At 37.6% G+C, this 21,470-nt stretch overlaps 1 protein-coding gene across 6 annotated transcripts in view; it reads right to left on the reverse strand.

Moving 5' to 3' along the window:
* PICALM (phosphatidylinositol binding clathrin assembly protein) overlaps positions 1–21,470 on the reverse strand; it is a 70,036-nt gene that overhangs the window by 39,091 nt on the left and 9,475 nt on the right. For all 6 annotated transcript variants that reach the window (XR_015257516.1, XM_086739697.1, XM_086739694.1 and 3 more), the window contains exon 2: positions 1,499–1,641. Coding sequence is in view for 5 of the 6 variants with exons in the window: in XM_086739697.1 (XP_086595823.1) it covers positions 1,499–1,641 (143 nt within the window). In the remaining variant the exon portion in view is untranslated. The remainder of the gene's footprint in view (positions 1–1,498; positions 1,642–21,470) is intronic.

Here is a 21,470-nt window from a genome sequence, read left to right on the forward strand (position 1 = left end):
AAAGAATGACTGGAGAAGAGTAAATGCATTCAGCACTTAGCTATAAACACATTACACAGAAGCTGGAGGACCAAATGATTTTCAGGTTTTGGGGTTTGTTTTGTTTTGTTTTTACAAAGGGATTTACAGATTCACTATAAACTTCCAGATATTTTCATAAGCACTCAATTTCCCCATTCATTGTCCAAACACTACTTCCAGCTATGAAAAGTCTCATCTTGAGCAGCAACCTTCCCCTCATTACTTCTGTAATACATTTGGCAAGCAGAATTTGCCTAGCGGTTTTATTCTTAACATTGAAAGTACTTCAGACAGTGGTCTCCTGAAATACCCTTAACCGCTATGAAGTGTATTGGTATCAGTTTAAAATTTACATGACTCGAAGCACAAGCACAGCAAAAGCGCACAGAATCTGTTTGGGAAAGCACCAATTATCCCAGTGAAAACGCTTAGAAGTCAACATGAGAAGTTTGCCCTCTCGTGGCTTACTTAACTTCGAAGAACAGATTTTCACCAAGACCACAAAACCCGCGCAGCTAACCTAGGGGGGGTGTGTGTTTGTGTGTGTGTGTGTGTGTGTGTGTGTGTGTGTGTGTGTGCGTATATATATACATATAAAATATATGCATGTATGTACAGAACTTAAAACTCCCCACAGCCCAGCCACTCAGCCAGAGAAAGCAGTTACACAACCTATAAGAACTCTGCGACCTGAAATAAAAAGTTTTGGTTCTCTCTACAAAATCCTGCTTGTAATTTTCTAAAGTTATCCTTTTTAATTACAAAATTCATATACCTTACATTATACTGACTGTTTGCAGCAAAAAGGAATGGTTACAAACACTTCTAAGAAAGCCTTAAAAGCATAGTTTGTTTTTTTTTTTAAATGCAGACACTTCAAGCTGCTGCTATGCTTGGCTTCGTATTTCAAAAAGTAGGGCCCATAAGAATTCAAACTGTGGAACAAAACAAGCTTATTCCTTTTTGTCTAAATTGGGGTTTTGTTTAATTATTCTAGAGTATTTGGTGTCATTTAGATGTTCACATCCAAAGCCAGCTCACGGAACATATTTATCTTCACTATAAAAGGTTAGGAGGTGATGGTGGAAATTTGTTCAGAATCAAGTTTTCTGGAAGAAAAGAACATCTGGATCAGCTAGAGTATGAACCTAAAAATGCATCCATTTTCAGCCTTCAGAATCCCATTCAAGTTATTTTCTGTTGTTTTTGTTTGTTTGTTTTATTATTGACTAACACCACAGGAAAAAAAAAGGTACCTTCAGCATTCAGGACACTTACTTTTGATTCTATAATTACAAACTTTTAAAGTAGGAACAAACTAAGTAGACAAACATAATGAGACGTGTTCATGCAGAGTTAGAAACAAAAAGGTAAAAATAAAGATTTTCTTACAAAGCTAATTAGTGGAAGCATTTAGGTGACAGTTATAGGAATGAAGTGCTGTAACTGTTCTCAGACACATCATTTTTTGTATTACCTCATTTCCATACACCATTAGATGATGGGTTGTGATGAGAGATTTGAAGACTACTACCCAGCTACTGTTGGTAGTTCTTTCAAACAAACTGTCTGCAAGTTGTGGGATGTTCACATTCATCTCATTTGTGCACTGGATTAAATCTGCAACACAGAAATTTTATTATTATTATTATTATTGAGTTCTGTGAAGGAAGATCAACAACACAGACACCAAAAAAAAAATCAGTACGTTCATTTCATATAGTAATATTTTTGATGAAAACCGAATAAAATAAATTTCTTGCAAAGCACCATGGCACTGGTCTACCAGAACCTCGTAATACAAATTCCACTCTGCTCACTGCCAGGATTCCAGGTCCTCAATCACTTTTGCAGTTGCCTTAGAAGGTCCTGGAATAGAAGTACCATAATGACTTATATCACCTCCGACCAAAAACTCCCAGCTTTCAAACATCTAAAGCATTAAGTAGCAAAATAATTCTTACACGCTACCATTTAATCAAGTTTTACTAGAAGATTACGACTAGAATTAACTGCGTCCTCAGATTCCTGGCCTCCTAATGGACCAGTAAACCTATCTAGATATTGGTTCAATGTGAATAGCAAGATTTGAATAGTGCTTAGTCTTGATACAATGCAATCAACACCTTCAGAAAGGGCAGAGAAAATGTTAAATGAAAAAAGAAGCCTCCAGCTACAATGCCAGAAGGTGACAGATTAATTTAGTTAAAACAAAGTGGGTTGTTAACTAAAAACATGGTTAGGAGCACAGCAAAACCTGAGGTTGGCTAGCTAAAACAAAGCTATCCAATTTTTGTTCAACCTAGACTTCCAGTAGACAAGATCTAATGACTCTTCAAACAGCTGTTAGAAAAAGTTACCCTGTTCTATTTTTCTTCTAGATGTGCTTCTGTCACAACTGTGTAACCACAAAATGCCATACTTACAATACAACAAATATAATAACATATAATAATCCTGTAACTTATTTCCAAGCGCGGATGAAGGAAATGGTGACTTAAGATCACAATGCTACAGTGACAAATACAACAGAAGCAATTATATCAGCATCTAAATGTGATATAACACAGCTTGCTAGCATTTAATACGGAGCTTAAACTTAATGCAACATAGCACTGATGAATTTTTACTACTGTTACCACTCTGAAAATAAAACAGTAATTTTCACTCAAACTGACAGCCCTGCCAAAGGCCACAGCTCAACAAGGATCAAGACTTGAATAAGCCCAAGGCCTGCCTGTCTATGGGCTACTAAGGCTAACTGGAAACATCTGTTTAATCTGAAGGTAGGCATTTAACCTTTGAAGATAGTTTTGTATCTAGCTATGAACAATCACTCATTACAAAGGACTCCTGAAAGACTGGATCCTCCTTCAGCCAGAGAAGCAGGTAAGCATGGCTTAGAACGCAGAACTAGTACAGCCAGAAGTGAAAAAGCTGCTATTTACAAGTTTAATTATTAAAGGAAGCGAGCAGGAAATGATTTCAACATTCAAAATGTAATGAGATGGAGAGACTAGCCATTCCTTTATCTACAAGTAAAACTGTGATGACTACAGGCATCCGTGACCTCATTTTTAAGTCACGGTTATCTATTATTGGATGATGATTTGGGGCTGTTAAGACAATGCTAGGATATGACTCAGCAAGAGATGTGCTCTGAGGTGGATCATTAAAACCAAGCCCTGCAGCTTCTTGATCTTCAGGTCTTCCCACCTAAGCAATAATAGAAGCAGTTTTGTGCACGGCTATCTGGCAGGAATGAGCATTAAATACAAAGGTATATGCATCACAGGATGTCAAACCATATATTTTGGCATAAGAGGTGCAAGTGCATATTAGAAAGTGAGAACTTCCATGGTCAAATGCAACATTTACCAACTACTCAACAATAACAAAGAAGTGCCACTTGAAAATCCACTACCTAAAATTACTTAAAAAAAAAAATTATGTCTGCTCTAGACTATATTTCATGCCGGAAGATGTGTTTTCTAAAACGCCATCAGACTTTCAAATCATGTTTTGTATCTGTTGCAGCTTGTAAAAGAAAACAGGCTCTGTAACCCAGCAGAAAATCATCCCTCTCAGAACTGATGAGTGTTTATGTGAAAAGCATATGAATGAACTTGAGGGGCGGGGGCAGAGAGGGCAGGCACATTAGGAAGGAGAACTAGTAGCCAACTGGGAGAGAACATAGGCAAGAACAGAAGCAGACAGGCAAATCCAGCCTTGAATGGAAGGAAGTAAATTTGCAAATGCAAACAAGGGAAAGCGTCACTGTGATACCATAGTTACTACAAACTAAGTTTAGTAAAACGAAGTTTCTTTGTCTACAAAACGCAATTTGCTTTATAATCTGGTGTATCTTGATACCCCATCGTACCTCCATCATATACATTTCCAAAAAGTTAGGTCTAAAAGCTTCTTTGAACGTATTTGCAGCAATGCTAATTAAGTAAATATTTGTACAGTTAAATCCCAGTTAGATCAGCAATTTTTGTGCTAACCGTAGCATAAGCAGCACAGTACAGAAATAGCAGAAGAGAAGACAGTACCCTGCATCCCACGCTGCTGCACTGCCTGTTCAGGAAGACCGTGTTCTTGCTTATTTATCCTGTTCCCTCAGACACCCTTCATTAAGGGAGAGGAACAAATATATAATTATTTTCACATCCTACACTTTACACAACACATCTCACACCCACCTACGAAAATACTAGCTACGTATTTTGAAACTTAAGTGCCCAAAGCAACATATCTCAAGACTGCTTCATTTCTGGGTACGGTATGAGCAATACCACAGGCAGGTATATAACCAAAGGGCAAGGCACTAAGTGGAACAGCTTTAACCTTAGAAAAGAACAAAAACTAACCAAACCAAAATATCAAGCAAACAAAAAAAAGGACAATCCTTGGTCAAAGTGTGATGGCTGTTTTATCTTTTAACTTCTCGTCACAGGAGAGAAGGAGGAGGACTGAATACTTGCCCCATCAATACTACAGAAAGGAAAGTCCCTCTCTATTGATCTTCTGCGTTCATGCCCACAACACAGCTGCAAAAGAAACTCTCCTGGGAAGTACTACCCACCCAAAAGCTGCTAAAACTTCCAGACCTTAAGACACACAACATACAGATACTAAATACTAAACGTTGATCGTTGTTTCAAATAAGGTAGCAGTTAGCAACAAGAATTTTAAGTTAAGCTTGCAGCTGGCAAATCTTCACAATGAAAGTGGTCAGGCACTACAGCCTTTAAGCAACGAGATCTTTTAAAGTTTGCCGTGGCTTAAGCACAAGGTTGACCTTCTTAGAGGTGTCTTCTAACCCAAAGTAATTATAATTTTATATACTATGGAAGAAGAATAAGAAAATGGAGACAGGCAAAAACAGCGATGTGACTTAAGTAAGTTAAAGTCCAAAAGAGTCCAACAGGAGTATGTTTCTAAAGATTTCAAAACCTTAAACCTCTATAAGCGATTGAGAAGACTTATGTACCTACCTACACTAAATCATACACCCAATTTCAGCAGAGATGTTAAAACTAGAAGATTTTCCTAGAAAACAGTTCTATGTTGTTTTTAAATAGAAGAAACTGAACATTATTTTTGTTTTATCAGTTAAAATTTTTACCACTAAGTAACTTTCACATACTTGAGTCCTCTTTGGGATTATGGCTTTTTTTTACCACAAAGATTCTGCAAGGTCTGGTATACAAACATTTCATTAACACCGAAGATTTGCAATTGCACCCGTGCCAAAGTAACTGTATTGTCTAACCCCGATGAAGTTAACTAACACAAAATGTGCACTAAAATATTGTATGATACTCCAGGTAAGAAAAAGACTGTACTTGCACTCCCAGCCAAGATATCTACAGTCTTCATAACTGTTCAGGCTTCATTACAGGAAAGAACCAAACAATTCATTGCTTTACACAACTAAGAGTTATTAGGTGAGAGAAGTATAAAGGTGAAAAGTACAGTAGATGTACAGTAAGACGGAAGATTCGCACACAAGAAACAAGCAGCAGTCATCTACAGAAAGCAGCTACTGCAAGGCTATGATGTTGATTTGAAGTACAGCATCTACCACACACTAGGCATGCAGATGTGGATCAGCCAACCCAGGGTAAGTGATCGCATGATTCTTAACCCAGAGCAAACACAAGGCAGTCAGGCTAGATAGGAACGCATCAAAGGCATCTGCCACAAACTATCCTAGAGATAGGCACATTTTTCATGTTTCCAGCATAGTTTCCAGGAAGATCTGCTCCATGATCTTGCCAAGCAGAGGTGAGACTGACCAGCCTGTAATTCCTTGGATCTTCTTTTTCTCAGTTTTTAAAAATGGGGGTTATGGTTCCCCTTTTCCAGTCAGCCGGAACCTCACCACACTGCCATGACTTCTCAAATATGACGGATAGTGGCTTAGCAACTTCATCCGCCAGTTCCCTCAGGACCCACAGATGCATCTCAGCAGATCCCATGGACTTGCCCTTAGGTGGTCTTGAACCTGATCTTGTCCTACAGTGACAGTTCTTCTTTCTCCCAGTCTCTTCCTTTGCCTTCTGTGACTTGGACAGTGTGGCTAGAGCCAGTAGAGACTGAGGCAAAGAAATCATTCAGTATCTCAGCCTTCTTCACATCCCAGCTAACTACATCTCCTGTTTCCTTCCGGAGAGGGTCCACATTTTCCCTCGTTTTCCTACAGAAGCTTTTCTTGTTGCCCTTGACACCATTAGGAAACAAGTACTGCAATCCTGGGAAGCAGCTCATAGACAATATTCAGACTAACTATAACCAGAAAAGAAACTAAGTTACAGGTCCTACCAGAAACTCAAGAAGTTCATAATGTAAGAATCAGTAAAATTTATTTTTAAAAAGCTGTGGAAAGAAACAGCTCAAAAAGAAGTGCTAAAGACGACAAGCAGATCAGTTTATTACTGCTCCTGTTTGAAGAATCCGGTTCTCACACTGAAGCCATCCAATGCGTGAGTGGCTTTCCTTGGACAGCATGTTTTCTTTTGCTCCCTGCAAGAGGTACTGCTGTGATCAAATCTCAGCGCCCTCCAAAACAGCTTCTCACAGGAGTCAAGCCAGTGTTTGACATCCACCCATGGTCACAGAAATTGGTGTCACAAATGCAGCACTGCAACTCAGTGCAAGATTCAATATGGAAATAGCCACCTTAACAACAAAAGGGGCAAATTTTGCCTTAATGCATATTTTAACTTCAGAAACTAACAAGCACTAGAAGTACAAGGCATGATTAAACACAGACATGTATACCTTCACCACACTAGATAAATATTTCATTTTTTCCCAAGCCAACACAAAATCAACACAGAAGAGACACTCTGGGTGATCAGTCGAGTAAACCATATGTTAGAAGTCTGAGCTTATATACTGAGAATACGCACACACTTAGCTTCAGGTACAACAGGAGTCTCCAATTTATTCTGTGATCTTCTACAAACACACATGTATACAGCTACACCCAACAAGTCCTAAATATGAATAGTTCTTTCTTTGTTTTTTGTTTTTTTGTTTTTTTTTTTTTAAAAAGATTATTAAAGTACCACTCTTAAACTAAGCAAACACTTAATTTTTTTTTATCATTACCTTTGGGCAGATGTGCACGTTACACATTTCTGCCCTACCACAAGGTATTGTCAAAGCTTAAAAGGTCATTCCGAATAGATCACACACCTTTCAGACAGTATATGCTTCTTTATTTCAGATAAACTCAATGCTCAGACAATAAAAATACTATGATAAAAGGGATACATATACGATTACACACAAAACTTCCACAAAAAATTCTTATTGCCCCACTCTTCCAGAATAGTCAGAATCTAAATACTCTAAAATACAAAAAATACTGTTGTGATAGGACATGGGGTAATGGTTTTAAAATAGGAGGCAGACTCAGAGCAGGTAAGGTATTTTATTTGTTTGTTTTTTTGTTGTTTTTTTTTTTTTTTTACAGTGAGAATGGTGAAACACCAGAGCAGGTTGCCCAGAGAGGTGGCAGAAGAACTACTAAAAGTTCAGCATGCCAGGAGGAGAAGTGAAGCTACTCAACAAACTATGAAGTTGTCTAGAAGCTCTCATTTGCTTTAACACTTCATCTTTTCTTAACAAGATGAAAATAAAAAGTTATTATTAGAATTTAAATATATACTGATGGATCCATAATGTAAGCCAAGTATGCATCAGATCAAGTTTACTTGTTTGGCAAATTCATAACTGAAGCCAAAACACACAGCTGTTTCTTTTTTAAATATACAAGGAAATAGAAAACATTTTTTGAATGAGCTGAGTAATAGTTCTTATGAAATTATGTCCACGTAGAGGAGTTCAACAGAACACCATCCATTTAGCATATGGATTAGCTTTCAAATTGAAGAGAGAACTTAGTAGTGACTGATACTCCAGTCTCAGGAAGGAACACTTGTGGCTAATCATTAATGGTGCAATATGGGACAGTGTCTACACTTGAAATAATTCTACTCAGGAGTGTGCATTTGCTTACGCTCAATCTTTTCCCCTTTCACCTACAGCCATAGAAAAGAATTTTATTAAAGCACTTAAAAGAGCTATTGATACAGAATTATTTTTTTCTAGGGGAGCAGTTTTTCCACGTGACAGAACATTCAGAGCTGAAACACTTCTTTTATTACACTTTTGAAAATGATGTACAGTGGGGAAAATCTTGGTGTTTCCACTTAACCCAACAGCTGAAACAACTCCTCGCCCCATATAAGTGTCTGCTCTGCTAAGACTCAAGTTCAATTCCCTTCTCTAGCTGTCTAGATCTCAATTCATATCTTATGACTCCGAAGTTATACCAATTTCCATATGTTAGCGTCTGATTTTCTTATGTTAATCCTTCTCACTCGAGACAAATATTTGATCACGGGAACAGAGCAACAAATGTGAGGCGTTCCCTCGTTTGGGAAGCAATCTTAACTGAAATGCAAATGCGACTATAAACATCTGTTACTCGGTTTCACAGGTTAGGCATTACCAAGAGGTGGATGAGAATGTCAGCAGAGACATGACTGTTCCCACATAATGGCACGCAGCAGCTAATGATGTCAACTGTCTTTAAGAAATTAATGAAAAATTTCAAAGATCAGAAGTCAGCAAATTGGTTAACGATCTCAAGTGATGCAGTTTATGCCTATAGAAAGTTTACCCCTATACAAAAGATAACATCCTTTGATGTTGTGTTAGGAATATAGTTATAGCAAGCACTTAGTGGTGGTGTGAAGTTTAATTTACTTTTACTATTTCTGAAGACATTTTATGAGTTTGAGATTAACTTCCTCCCACCTCCCAAAACAGCTAACATGATCTAGGTAGCCATGTTGATTTTAAATAGTCTCATTACAGGTTCTGGCAAGGCACAAAAGCCTGCCAGATCTTCCCTTTCCAGGAGGACACAGAAAAGTTTTATGCAATAGGGAAAAGAGGAGTTATTGAGGAAAAAACAAACAGACACCACAGTTAATGGAACACCTGACAGAAAATCTCAAATGAAGCAGAAGCTGAATTAAGGCACACATTGCAGCAGTTGCAAAAAGTTCCATGGTCAGTTTTTATTCTGTCATTAGCTGAACTAAAAATTTATTTTTCACCTGAGTGAAGTTTAAAATTAAAGACTAGAACTACCTAATCTCTCCATATTATTTTCTTCTAGTTGCATTCTTCCCTTAAAATTTCCAGAGCAGATCACCTTCCTGCCTTGAATAGAAGGCAAGTCAAGATAGCTCCTTGTTTTCAAAAGTCAAATATCAAATATTAATGAGAAGAGTTTTTCAACAGGCTGCTGATGACAAGAAGTATTTTGGATTATGGTAGTTATTTTTTCCACTCACCTTGGCAAGCTGCTTATGAAGGTAACAAGCATTTAACATACTTCTTATTCTAATCTTTTTCAGTTTCAAAAATATATTTTAAAAAAAAGCCCCAAAACTTGAAATTACTTCAAACACTTACCAGTTTTATTGGAAAAAATTAGGAATACTAGCAAAACCCCTTGAAAACATGTATAGGACACTTAACATATCCTCTTCAAATTACAAAATGGTTTGGGTTGGAAGGGACCTTTAAAGGTCATCCAGTCCAACCCCCCTGCAAGGAGCAGAGACACCTTCAACCAGATCAGGTTGCTCAGAGCCGCATCCAGCCTGGCCTTGAACGTTTCCAGGGATGGGGCATCCACCACCTCTCTGGGCAACCTGTGCCAGTGTTCCACCACCCTCAGTGCAAAAAATTTTTTCTTGGTATCCAGTCTGAATCTACCTCCTTCTATTCTGAAACCATTACCCCTCATCCTTTCACAACAAGCCCTGTTGAAGAGTTTCTCCCCATCTTTCTTTTAGGCCCCCTTTAGGTAGTAGAAGGCTGGTATAAGGCCTCCCCAGAGACTTCTCTTCTCCAGGCTGAACAGCCCCAACTCTCTCAGCCTGTCCTCACAGGAGAGGTGCTCCAGCCCTCTTATCTTCGTAGCCTCCTCTGGACTTGCTCCAGCTGGTCTATAATTTACATTGGGGGCTCCAGAACTGGACACAGTACTCCAGGTGGAGTCTCACCAGAGAGGAGTAGAGGGGCAGAATCATCTTCCTTGACCTGCTGGCCATGCTCCTCCCAGTGCAGCCCAGGAGCAAGTTGCCAGCTCATGTTGAGCTTCTCATCCACCAGCACTCCCAAGTCCTTGTCCTCAGGGCTGCTCTCAATCCATTCTCCGCTCATCTTGTACTTGTGCTTGGGATTGCCCCAACCCATGTGCAGGACCTTACACTTGGCCTGGCTGAACTTCACAAGGTTAGCATGTACCCACCTCTCAAGCCTTTCAAAGTCTTCAATACTTAAACACTAGAGGATTTAGCTGTGTCATGAAATAATTTTGGACCCTTAAAAAATCCGCAAGAAATCAGAAATACTAAAATAAGAACAAAATACAGAGGTTGGCTGTAAAATCATTATTAAAATCTACTTCTACAGATTTAAGGTTCCGATTACTGTGAACCCTGACACATTCAAATCTCATCATACACATTCCAACTGATATTTTAAACTCACTAACTTAGTGTATGCATATGGTCAATGTCTAAATTTCCCCCTTCTTCTATAGGTGATGTCCTTATTTAAATACAGAAAATAGGATTAGAATGTTCCTGGATGTAAAAAGTAATTTTCATTAGAGAAGCAAACAATCTGTCTTAAATCAATAATCAAAGTATTGTGGAACATCAATTTAAACATGAAAAATGACAGTTTTAAAAAATTAATTTCTTCCTCAAAGAGATACATTTGCTAAGTGCAAACAAAGCCTGTGCCAAACTAAAGAAGCTCCAAATGGCATACTTAAGTGATCAAGCTAGAAAAAGAAAGTGATGTTAAATTTCAGTCTGAGCCAGTAAATGACACTTAATCTGACCACAACGTATTTGTCAACTGAGGGATACTTAAATATTTTCACAATTTCCAGAAAATACCTACTTCTGCAGTTTAAAACAAAATATGTCATAAACAGTATGTGTTCTAAACATAGTTTTGTTTCTCTTCTGAATAAATCCATTGACACTAAACTGCTTTATTAGAAGGAGTTTTCTACAGCAGACTTCCTAGTGGCTCCATGCAAGTTCCCTCGAGAGGGGGACAAGGAAATCTGGAACACACATTCCTTATAATCAACAGTAAAAATTCCAGTCAAAAATGCTTCCTCTGCATATGAAGTTATTCTAAGAGCTAGATACACTGACTCAGGAAATAATTTATGGAAGAGTTAAAGAAATCTGAGATGATCCATTCTGTTCAGGGCCTTCTGTGTTTAAAAAGGAATGTGATTTAATCTTATTTATATTAGATAAGCTGGATAAAAGATGCAGAAGGCAAGTTTAATATAATGTAGAGTAACTTGTTCTACAGCCAACAATTTATATTTTCATTTCATCAAGTTGCATCTTGTCTTTTTCTTCCAATTCAAATAAGACTATCATGTTCTCTCTCCTACACAAAACTGCAATTTCTAACTGCAATACTTGGAAACTACTTTAAATCTTTATCAGTAACCCTGTGAACTCGGTTACTGCCTCAGGTATCTCTGTCTAGAGTTACTCTTACAGCAACCCTGACTAACCTTTACTTCTTACATCTGAGAACTGTAAAAACTAACAAAGATACTTTCTGTGAAAAAAAAAAGAGTAAAAATGGGTTCAGCTGGACAACTGTTTCAATGACTTCTCTGAGTAACATCAGGAGTGTCTACCAAAACACTTATCAGCAAACGAAGCATCAATAAATGAAAAAGTAAAACAAGTTAAAAATAAGGGAAGCATAACTCAAAAAACAGTAAGTAAATCACACCGACAAGATTTTTTTTTTTATTTTTAATCTTATTTTGCACATACAGGTAGGTGCCAAATTACCATTTTGATACAACATTCATAATGATTATTCAAAGTTCTCCACGATTACCAATACTGCAGAAGTAACAAGTCTGGCTAAGTTACCTTTACAGAATCATTTTCTCTAGGCATAGCAGAACATTGCTTTCCAAATAATGTCTTATCTTTAAACTTTCCGAGTACCCCCATCACACTTCAAAGTCTAACATTGCAATACTACTAAATGTTGTCTCAACAGCTCCAGCCACGAACTGTAAATACAATACTCTTAATTTCTACTACATTTGTCTTATTAATCCAGAAACAGTTACAGGCACAATCACACAAGTGCAAGTGTACCATGACGGCACACAAACAAGTTAGAGCAGTTTAGGAACTGAATATATCAACACCACAATCCTTCCTCTTATCTGCTCATCTAATCAGATACATTTCTCCTTGGAAAAAATGACGATTTTAAGCTGTTCCATTCATCCTGCAAACATGATCACATTACGCTTTCAGAGAAGAGAAGCTGCTGGTATTCTGTTAAGCTCAATTTAAGAAAATTGAATCTGAATTGCCAGATCATCATAGCAGAATAAATAAAATAAAGTTATACATACTCAGGATCACCAAGTTTTAAATAATTCATGTTGGACAGAACCTCTGGAGGTCATCTACTCTAACTCCGTATCTTAAAAAGCTCCATTTAGACCAATTAGGTTTGCTAAGCTCCACTCAGCTACCGCAGAGTCTGGACTGAGCCTACGGGCTGTGGGAGCTTGAATCCCTCTGAGGAACAATTTTCTCAAAGACATCTTCTTGTGGATCGAGAATCAGCAACAGCTTGTTCTGATCAGTTTTATGACTCTTCTCCCTTTTTATATAAGAAAAAGGCTATCAAGCTTACAACTGAACAGACCTGGAGCTAATGGATCTGGCTTATGTGACTACTGCTACAAGCTAACTCGTTCCTCCATTCCCCTAACATTTCTACTCTTCAAGTTGAATACAAATCATAGCTTAATTCACCTACATCTTGATGCAAGTAACACATCACAAGTTCTTTTTTTTTTTTAGATCAACACAAATTCACAAGAACAGGTCAGAATGGTTACATGAACAGTTACACTAGAAGAACTGTCAATGGGGAAGCAAGAGTGAGCCTTAAACTACACTTTCCTTCTGACTCCCTCAACTAACTACCCTTTCTGTTATTTCAAACACTAGCTACTTTATTTTCAAAGCCCTTCAAAACATCTCAATCACTATCAAATCACAGAAATCAATAAAGCTTAGAAGGGACCTCAATTAACACGTAATTACCCTGCTTCACACAATTACCCATAGGATATATTTTCATAACAGTTCACTGACAGGAAACAGGGTGGTCCCATTCCTGTCTCTGCCTGCTAACAGCCACGCTTTTCCATTGCTTATGTTATGCCAACACTGGTATACTCCTCTCTGAATCATACTACTTTCTCAGAAAAGAAAAAAAGCCCCAAACTTAGGTGGTGGTGGGTGGGACAACAGGGGACGACACACAGGGTGATACCATCCCACATAGTTTTTCCATTGTCCTACAAAATAAAAAATAGCTCACAGAAGACCAAACTGGCAAAAGTCACTACAGAAGAGGAGATGATGACATGCAAATGTAAGAAGAATAAGGAGAAAGAGGGGAGCAGGCAAGTCCTCCCACTGTCAGCAACAATACTCAACCATCCAACTACAGTCATCTACCGTTCTCCAAAGAAGTCTGCCTTGGCCTTCAATTGTTACTCCACAGCATTTCGGTAAGTCCAAGCTACCTTAGACCTATCTTGCATCTCAAAAGCCCAATGTTCTGGTGCAGATTAAAAAAGGAACTTCCTCTTGTCCTTCTCAGAATATCTGTCCTCTGCATAAAAGCTATCAACACAATGGAAAAGACTATTCTGTTACACATTTTCTTAATAAAATAAATATTTTTCTTTCAATGTTTCCTAACTTTTCAGTTATCTTAACTCAGCTGATCTCCTCCGGAGTCTCTAGTTTCACTAACATATTTTATTGTAAATATAGTGCCCCAAGCTGGTTTATAATGAAAATGAAATGAGCCAAAGCACCTTGTGCTCCCGTACTCTCAGATAATCCTTTTATACTCAACTTTGACACCTCCTTTACCCATTTAGAACTTTGCACTTGCAGGCATTCACGGTGTACTACTCCAATTTATCAGCACAACTTTGTCTTCTAATCTTGGTCTGAAGAGCAGCTGCAAACATTCCTAGCACAATGCTATTCTCTGTTAACACATAGCATATTCCAACATACCAGTTATTAATAAAATACATCATTAGAACCAGATACGGACATATCCCCTACTCTAAATATCCTCCAATCTGATAGCAAGGTGAAAGGAGCCTGTATTGAAGTAGTTCACCCATGTATTACTTAGTTTGTGAGCCATGCAGAAAAAACACACCAAAACTCAGGCTTCTTACCTGCACCTATCAACATCAGTTGTAACAGAAGATAACTAATATTTCAGGATTTTAACAAAGACAATAAATAGAAATGTATTTAAGAGATTAGTTATCTTTCTAAAGATTAATTTTCCATGTCCTCTCCTCCCTCTACAGTTCCTTTTGTCCACATTTTCTTAGAGACAGTTTCCAAAAATTTTAGAGATTATTTAAGCTAGAATCAGAAATTTTATTTCAGATTATGTTTACCAGGTCCTGAAAATTGGAATTCAACTAAGTTAAATAAATATTCCTTAGTATAGTTCTCTGGAACAACAACAACAACAAAAATCTGAAAAAAAAAAAAAAGTTGTGCATTCCTTTCCTCTTGTAAAGAATAACTACTAAATAGCTGGTCACAATTATTTCTCTTGTGAAGCTTAAAGAAAAAAGGCCTGTTAATGTTTGAACTATCTCAGTGTCATTTTCTGCCCTTTTAGACAGGTATGTTTTTAAGCTAATTATATCTGGATGCAGTTATGAAATCAAAGATTATAGATTTCTGGAGCGGATATGGCATACTGACAAAGTTTTCTTTATGTGAATAGCTATCAGTGATTTCACATCTTTCTGCAAAATAACTGTTTTGACACAGTAAGCTACATCTCTTCTAGGTATTTCTGCCGGTATTGCTTTTTTCATCACAGCTTTCTTACTATACCATTTTAAAAAGTGAGTTATAAGCTCTTTTTAGTACAAAATTACACAGTTTTATTGCACATCCAACGTGCAGAGGCAGTTTTTAAGCATATATAGTGCTGCTTATAAATGGCGAAGTCAAGTTCAATGAGTACAAGTCCACAGCTATACTGAGCACAAAGTGTGAACAGTGATTCCCAACAAGGGGAGCTCATACCCGTGGAGGTTTCTGTCAGCTCAGTCTACACCAGATCCATGGCTCATTAGAACTGTCTTGCCTGAGGATGTGAAAGTCTGACTTTAAATCCTTTTGTACTTCAAACTGATTACATTGCTCTCCTATGTACCATGGTAGCAACCCGAAAGATCTCTCAAAAATGACACTCTCACAAATGCAACGCTATTTTTTAACTGAAACACGTATACAAAGTTTAACAAATTTAAACCTGGGGTGAGGGGGAGATCTATCAGCATGAATGATCCAGGCCACAAAGATATTAATTCCGCTAAAACCTTATCCTTGCAAAGTTCCAAGTTTTAGCAATATTCTTAATAAAATCCCTTACATTCTTCCTCTAAACAAGACAACAAATCAACTACTGCTTCAGCACCATAAGGCCGAGAAATATGCAAGACATGCTAAAACTACTGAATATTTTGCTCCACATTAAATTTCTCAAGCACATTTTAAAAGCATTTTATCACGAAATCTAGTCCAAAATAAGTATTAGCTCCCCCCACACTAGTACATTATTCCCACTGAAAAGTATCTGTAAACTTAGAACCTTGATCCTATCTTTACAAACATGCTTAATAATGAGCCTATGAATCATATTCTAAAGGTGATTCTTGATTACAAAATGAAAAATGCCTGTATAGGCCAACTAACATGACAATTCCTGCATAAGCAGTACATTCAATCTAAGTATTTAACCCGTTGCCCTAGTTAAACCAGGGAGAAACAAACATTCTTTTTCACTGATTATATGTGAGCTTCAGTGCATTCATGAATTAAATTACAAATAGTTATTTCTTCAACATTAAGTCACTGTTTTCAGAGCATGTAACTGCAAACACTTGAGGATGCATCCACTTCTTTAGGTTCCGATGAGCTAGAAGGCAGTTATATACCTTAAAGGTTCTGGATGAGCAGTGCTGTTTCAGAATACACTAGGACAGGCGGCCGGACAGGCTTTGGTTTGAATGACAGCCATCTGATTCAATATTGAAAGAAATATTTAAGTTTTAATATGAATAGGGGTAATGGTTTTTAAAATAGACGGAGGTAGATTTAGATTAGATATTAGGAAAAGATTTTTTACAATGAGGGTGGTTGAACACTGGCACAGGTTGCCCAGAGAGGTGCTGGATGCCCCATCCCTGAAAACGTTCACGGCCAGGCTGGATGAGGCTCTGAGCAACCTGATCTGGTTGGAGATGTCCCTGCTTCTTGCAGGAGGGTTGGACTGGATGACCTTTGAAGGTCCCTTGCAACCCTAACCATTCTATGATTCTACAATATTAGAGTATAATATTAAATTACTATATTAAATATCACAATAAATATTTACACATCCAATATAATATTTATAGTGTGAATACTCATACACAGTGGATGGATGGAAGCACAATGAATTTCATTAGGTGGAACAGTTCTATTTTGAAGATGACTTTGAAAATTTATAGCTTTAACACTTTCTTTGTCTCCTACTGAGAACAGGAAGCTATTCCAAGCAAACGCTCTGCATATATGCGAGTTTATCCTATGATTTTACCTTAAGATGCACGAAGAAGGCACAAAACATGGTTTATAGACAGTTGAGAGACCAGGACGTGATGCCAAAGATATGAACTCCGAGGTCCCTTCATCACCACGTACATATTAAATGTGTTACCATGCTGTTCTCTAGATCTTTCTCTCTGACAAGAATAATGCTCAAGCCATCTGCCTTTGCATACTGCAAAATTTTGGTTGTAGTATGTACTTACAGCCCTTTCCTTCTGCTCCAAAGAAACTTAGTCCGTAAATACTCCATAGCTATTACTCCATTCAATAAAAATAAGTTGTGCTAATAGAAGAGTGTTAGAAGCAAGACTTGTGAAACACACATACAAGCTGCTGTTGTACTGCCAATATTTAGCAACCAGTCCTGCTCTCAGATCCTCCTAGACTCACGCAATGTGCTAACAATGTGCCCTTACCTGGCAGCTTGCTAGTAGTGGTACAGTAACATTACTGTAGCCCAGTCTACCGTAATAGAGAAACCATTTTGTCAACAGCAGACACTGCTGAACAAAAAAATCCTCAATCAGCACAACTCTATACCTATTTTGCAGCAAGAAGGCTTTTTCCAGGAAGGTAGGTCTTTAACATAATTAGGGTTTACTTCAGTATCTAACCCTTCTGCTAAGACCTCCTGATCTCAGCTTGCATGAGTAGAGTTCCACAGTTGCTGATGCCACCATTTGTAATAAAGCTAAATTGCTCTCTTCAAAGCTTCCAGTCCCAGAACTCACCTGGCCCACAAGGGATTCAGATCAAATCTGTTGAAAAGTATACCCAAAGGAGGCCAAAGTACCTATGCCACCTTTCCAACGTCTGTGACTTCCTTAATCCTGCATTACAGGAAAGTAAATGGAGAAAATACGCTTGACTTCATGGACAGCACATTTTGTCAGTAACCACCTCTAGCACAGTTCCTAAATCTAAATATAAGTATCTTCGTAGTACACAAAGTATTCATACGAGTGTAATTTAGATGTTTAACTTCCACATTGTTTAATTCTAAAAGATGTACCAGAAAGTAATTTTGTAGCAGTGGTGTACCAACACTTTACAGCATAGTGAAACAGAAACCACCACTGAGTGTTAGTGCCAGCTCGACCTCCTGCCACTAAATCTAACTGAACAGATTTTCAAGTAAAAAAATTCCCCCGAGGTTTGTTATTTTAAATCTAACCACATACATGTAATTCACATTTCTTCACCTTTGAATGGCAGTGCTGCATCTTTAATACACAGTTTAGTAGACAAAACCAAAGATAAAACCACTAAAGCCATCTGATTTGAGTTTTCCCTATTTCAATATTTGTCTCATTTCACCAGCTCAAGTCTTACTTAATCTAGCAAAGTTTCTTGGGATGTCTGTTATTCTCTCTCATTTAAAAAAAAAAAAAGACTTTGGAAATTAGATTTCCTTCTAAACAGAATCTAATTCAGAGCAAGAATAGCACATTTCATCTGAATGCCTTTGAGAGCTGTCAGGAAACATGTATTTGAGTTAAAGGAGTTATGCCTCTGTATGTGCCCACCTCCATCAGTGGTGTAACTGCAGAAGTTGCATATATCCCCCCCCGCACAGCAAAGTCTTTTGGTCAGATTATGACCTTCTTTAATCAAAGGTTTTCCAGTTTTTGGAAAGCACTCATGCCAAAACACATTATCTACTGCTATGCAAACTCCCAGACTGTGTAATGCCTGCAGCACATTAAGTGTACTGGTGTCCTCAGTGAACCAGAGACTACATAGCACAACAAATTCAATGCACTTAAATATGTTTACAATGCACAGTTTTAAGTGCATGGTAGGACGTACTTCTTAACAGACACTATCCTCTACAGCTTCACCTACAGTAAAGGCTTGTCTAGTTATTACTGGCAAAAAAACTCCCCAAACATATCATTTTGTGGAAACATGCCTTCTTTTGTCAAGAGTTCATGCTAGTTTGTTGTACAAAATAAGCTGTACTGTCAAGAGATTCTAATGGTGCAGCAGTATCTATTATAAATTATTTTGCCTCTGCAGTATATTGGCTAAAAAAAACTCCCAACAACCCCACATCACATTTAACTGCTTTTCATGTATGTACACTGAGTAACAAAATTGGGAGTTGAATACCATAAAGGGAAAAAACTGGGAAAGTTTTGTACCCAGAGAAGTTCAAGCTGTACCCTAAACTGGTATGATTATTACATCATGCTTCTTCCAATATCATAAAGATGCAAATATGACTAAGTAATTTGGGTTTATTTTAATATAGGAAGTATCAAAAGGCCAGTACCTAAACTTACTGACAGTGGTGCATTTTCTAGCATATAAGAAACAGAAGGAAGTCCAAATGATTTAGATTTAAAAAAAAAAAAATAGTACTATTTATTACAAGACAGCGCTATATGCTTTTTCTTATAAATAGCACAATGCTCACCTGTTGGGGCACAACTCCTCAGATAGTAGGCTCTAGCCCAGATTCTCACTATGAATAAACTTCACACACTTCATGCTATAATCCAGCTACGCAAAGTTTCCTATTTTGTGTGGAAAATCTGTACATCTTTTCTGTTGATCTCTCAGGAAATATCCACAGGAGTGCCCCGTCAGATGATCGCTTGCTGTTTCAGCTGACTAAACAGAGCTTAACAGGTCTTAATGAAAATTGCAGCTTTGATTTAAGAGCTTATAAACCATGACAAAAGAAGTAGTCCTACAAAAGTGGAAAAAGGGGAGAAGTGGGGAAAATAAAGCAAAGTCAAGAAAAATCAGGCAACAAAACAAAACACAGATTTCATGAGGGAGTATTGCTGAGGAATACATTTTTCTCTGTAGAGAAGCTGGTCTACCCCAAACTAGTAACCATCAAGATTTTACCATAAGAGTCTCCTCTTCACTAACTACACAGAGGCAATAAAAACACTTGCTCAAAGGTTGCTGCAAAGCTTTCCTTACCAAATCTCAATTAACAGACCAAGGACAAATGTAATTTAAGTTATTTGCCTATTATATCATACAATGCACTTAAAAGAAAAAAAAATAATCCTGACAAATTATTTGAATGTTCAAAGCAGCAAATTCTCAAACTTCAAGTGTTCATAATTCAATGAAAATCAAACACCAATCTTCTCCTACAAAGTGACCAGAAGAAAATCACTCAAGACAGCATGGGTTTATACAGTTCGATACTTGGACTAGTATCTCAGGCTAAGTTTTGTACTACTTGATCTTATACAAAACAGGCTGAATACAGAGTTTTACAGAACATGTCTGAGATTTTTCTTTCTCTGTGCTGAATAACTGGAAGAAAAATGGCTTCATAACAAAGCACGGGGACAGAGATGACAACAAAGTCTGAAATGAATTCTAGACACGAAATTGTGAAATTGTGTTGCTTTCCTTCCATTTCTTTCTCTTTCCCCTAAATCTCAGAAGTGATTTCTTTATGTGAAAGGTCATCTACATACCAGTCATCTCTATAGGACTTTGTCTACTCCTAAGTGGGACTAATCTTAATTTTTCACAGCAGGAATGGGAGAAAGAAGCATAACAAAAAACATGAAGCTGCTCTTTCCATGCTAACTTATTTGGTGATGTGCAAAATTATAGTAATTTTGGTTAAAAAAGAGAGTCACTTCTTTCTAAATTACTAATTTTTTTAAGCAACTAAAATTCAAGACACCTGGATCTAAAGGATTTCTTGCAGCCACTTCAATGCAAGCTCCACCAACTCCATACTATCTATTTCACTTGTTGCATTTAAAGTAGGTGAACTCATTAAAGGAGATTTGGCACTGACAGTCACTTTCACACCTTTTAACCTTGCAAATACAGGATCAGATTTTGACATGAATTGTTAGAAAAGTGGATAAAACAGAGCACTGGAGCTCAAATAAATAAATAAAAATTCTTATCCTCCCCCACCAAAACACAGCTATCTTCATAAAACTGTTTCAGCTGACACTCATGTAGTGTGCAGCTCTCCCATGAAGGGAGGTGGTCAAGTAAAGGAACAGCTAAAATCCTCCATGCTATTAATAGAAATGTTGGAAATGCCTGCCTAATTTAGCTTTTACTTCCTTCTTCAACTTAGACTAACATCTCCCATGAGATATTTCGAGCTCCCCAAGCAAACAAAACTCATCCTGGCACATCCCAAGTACAGCTTCAGTGCACATTTGAATAGCACCTTTTTACAAGGGCACAACAGCTAAAGGATCAAACCCGTTCTTTATAGCCTGTGTCAAAGCTGCTCAGAGTAAAAGTTTTAAAATACAGGTTAAAGTGGAGCAAGAATAGTCTTCACTGAACATGGAGAGTGAAAATGAAGTTGCATTTTTCCAGCACCAAACATCAAGCTGTGTTTTATCTACTGAAAAATCAGTAAAGGACCTTACAAGGCAAAACACATTCTCTTTCAACAATGCTGTTATGTCCAAGTTTCACAAATTCAGATAAGCCCTTCCCCCTACCTCCCAATTTTAGAGACTGTTTGTGAGCACTTTCTTAGTGACCATACGGTCATCAAGTTTCACAAAGTTTTAGAGCAAACATTGAGCTTCAAACCCTTAAGTTTGAAATTGGACTGGTAAGGGAAGTTGTACACAAAGAACTCTGCCATATCCCACAGCT

This window comes from Chlamydotis macqueenii, chromosome 1, assembly GCF_036417535.1.
Source record: "Chlamydotis macqueenii isolate bChlMac1 chromosome 1, bChlMac1.mat, whole genome shotgun sequence".
Classification (NCBI taxonomy): domain Eukaryota; kingdom Metazoa; phylum Chordata; class Aves; order Otidiformes; family Otididae; genus Chlamydotis; species Chlamydotis macqueenii.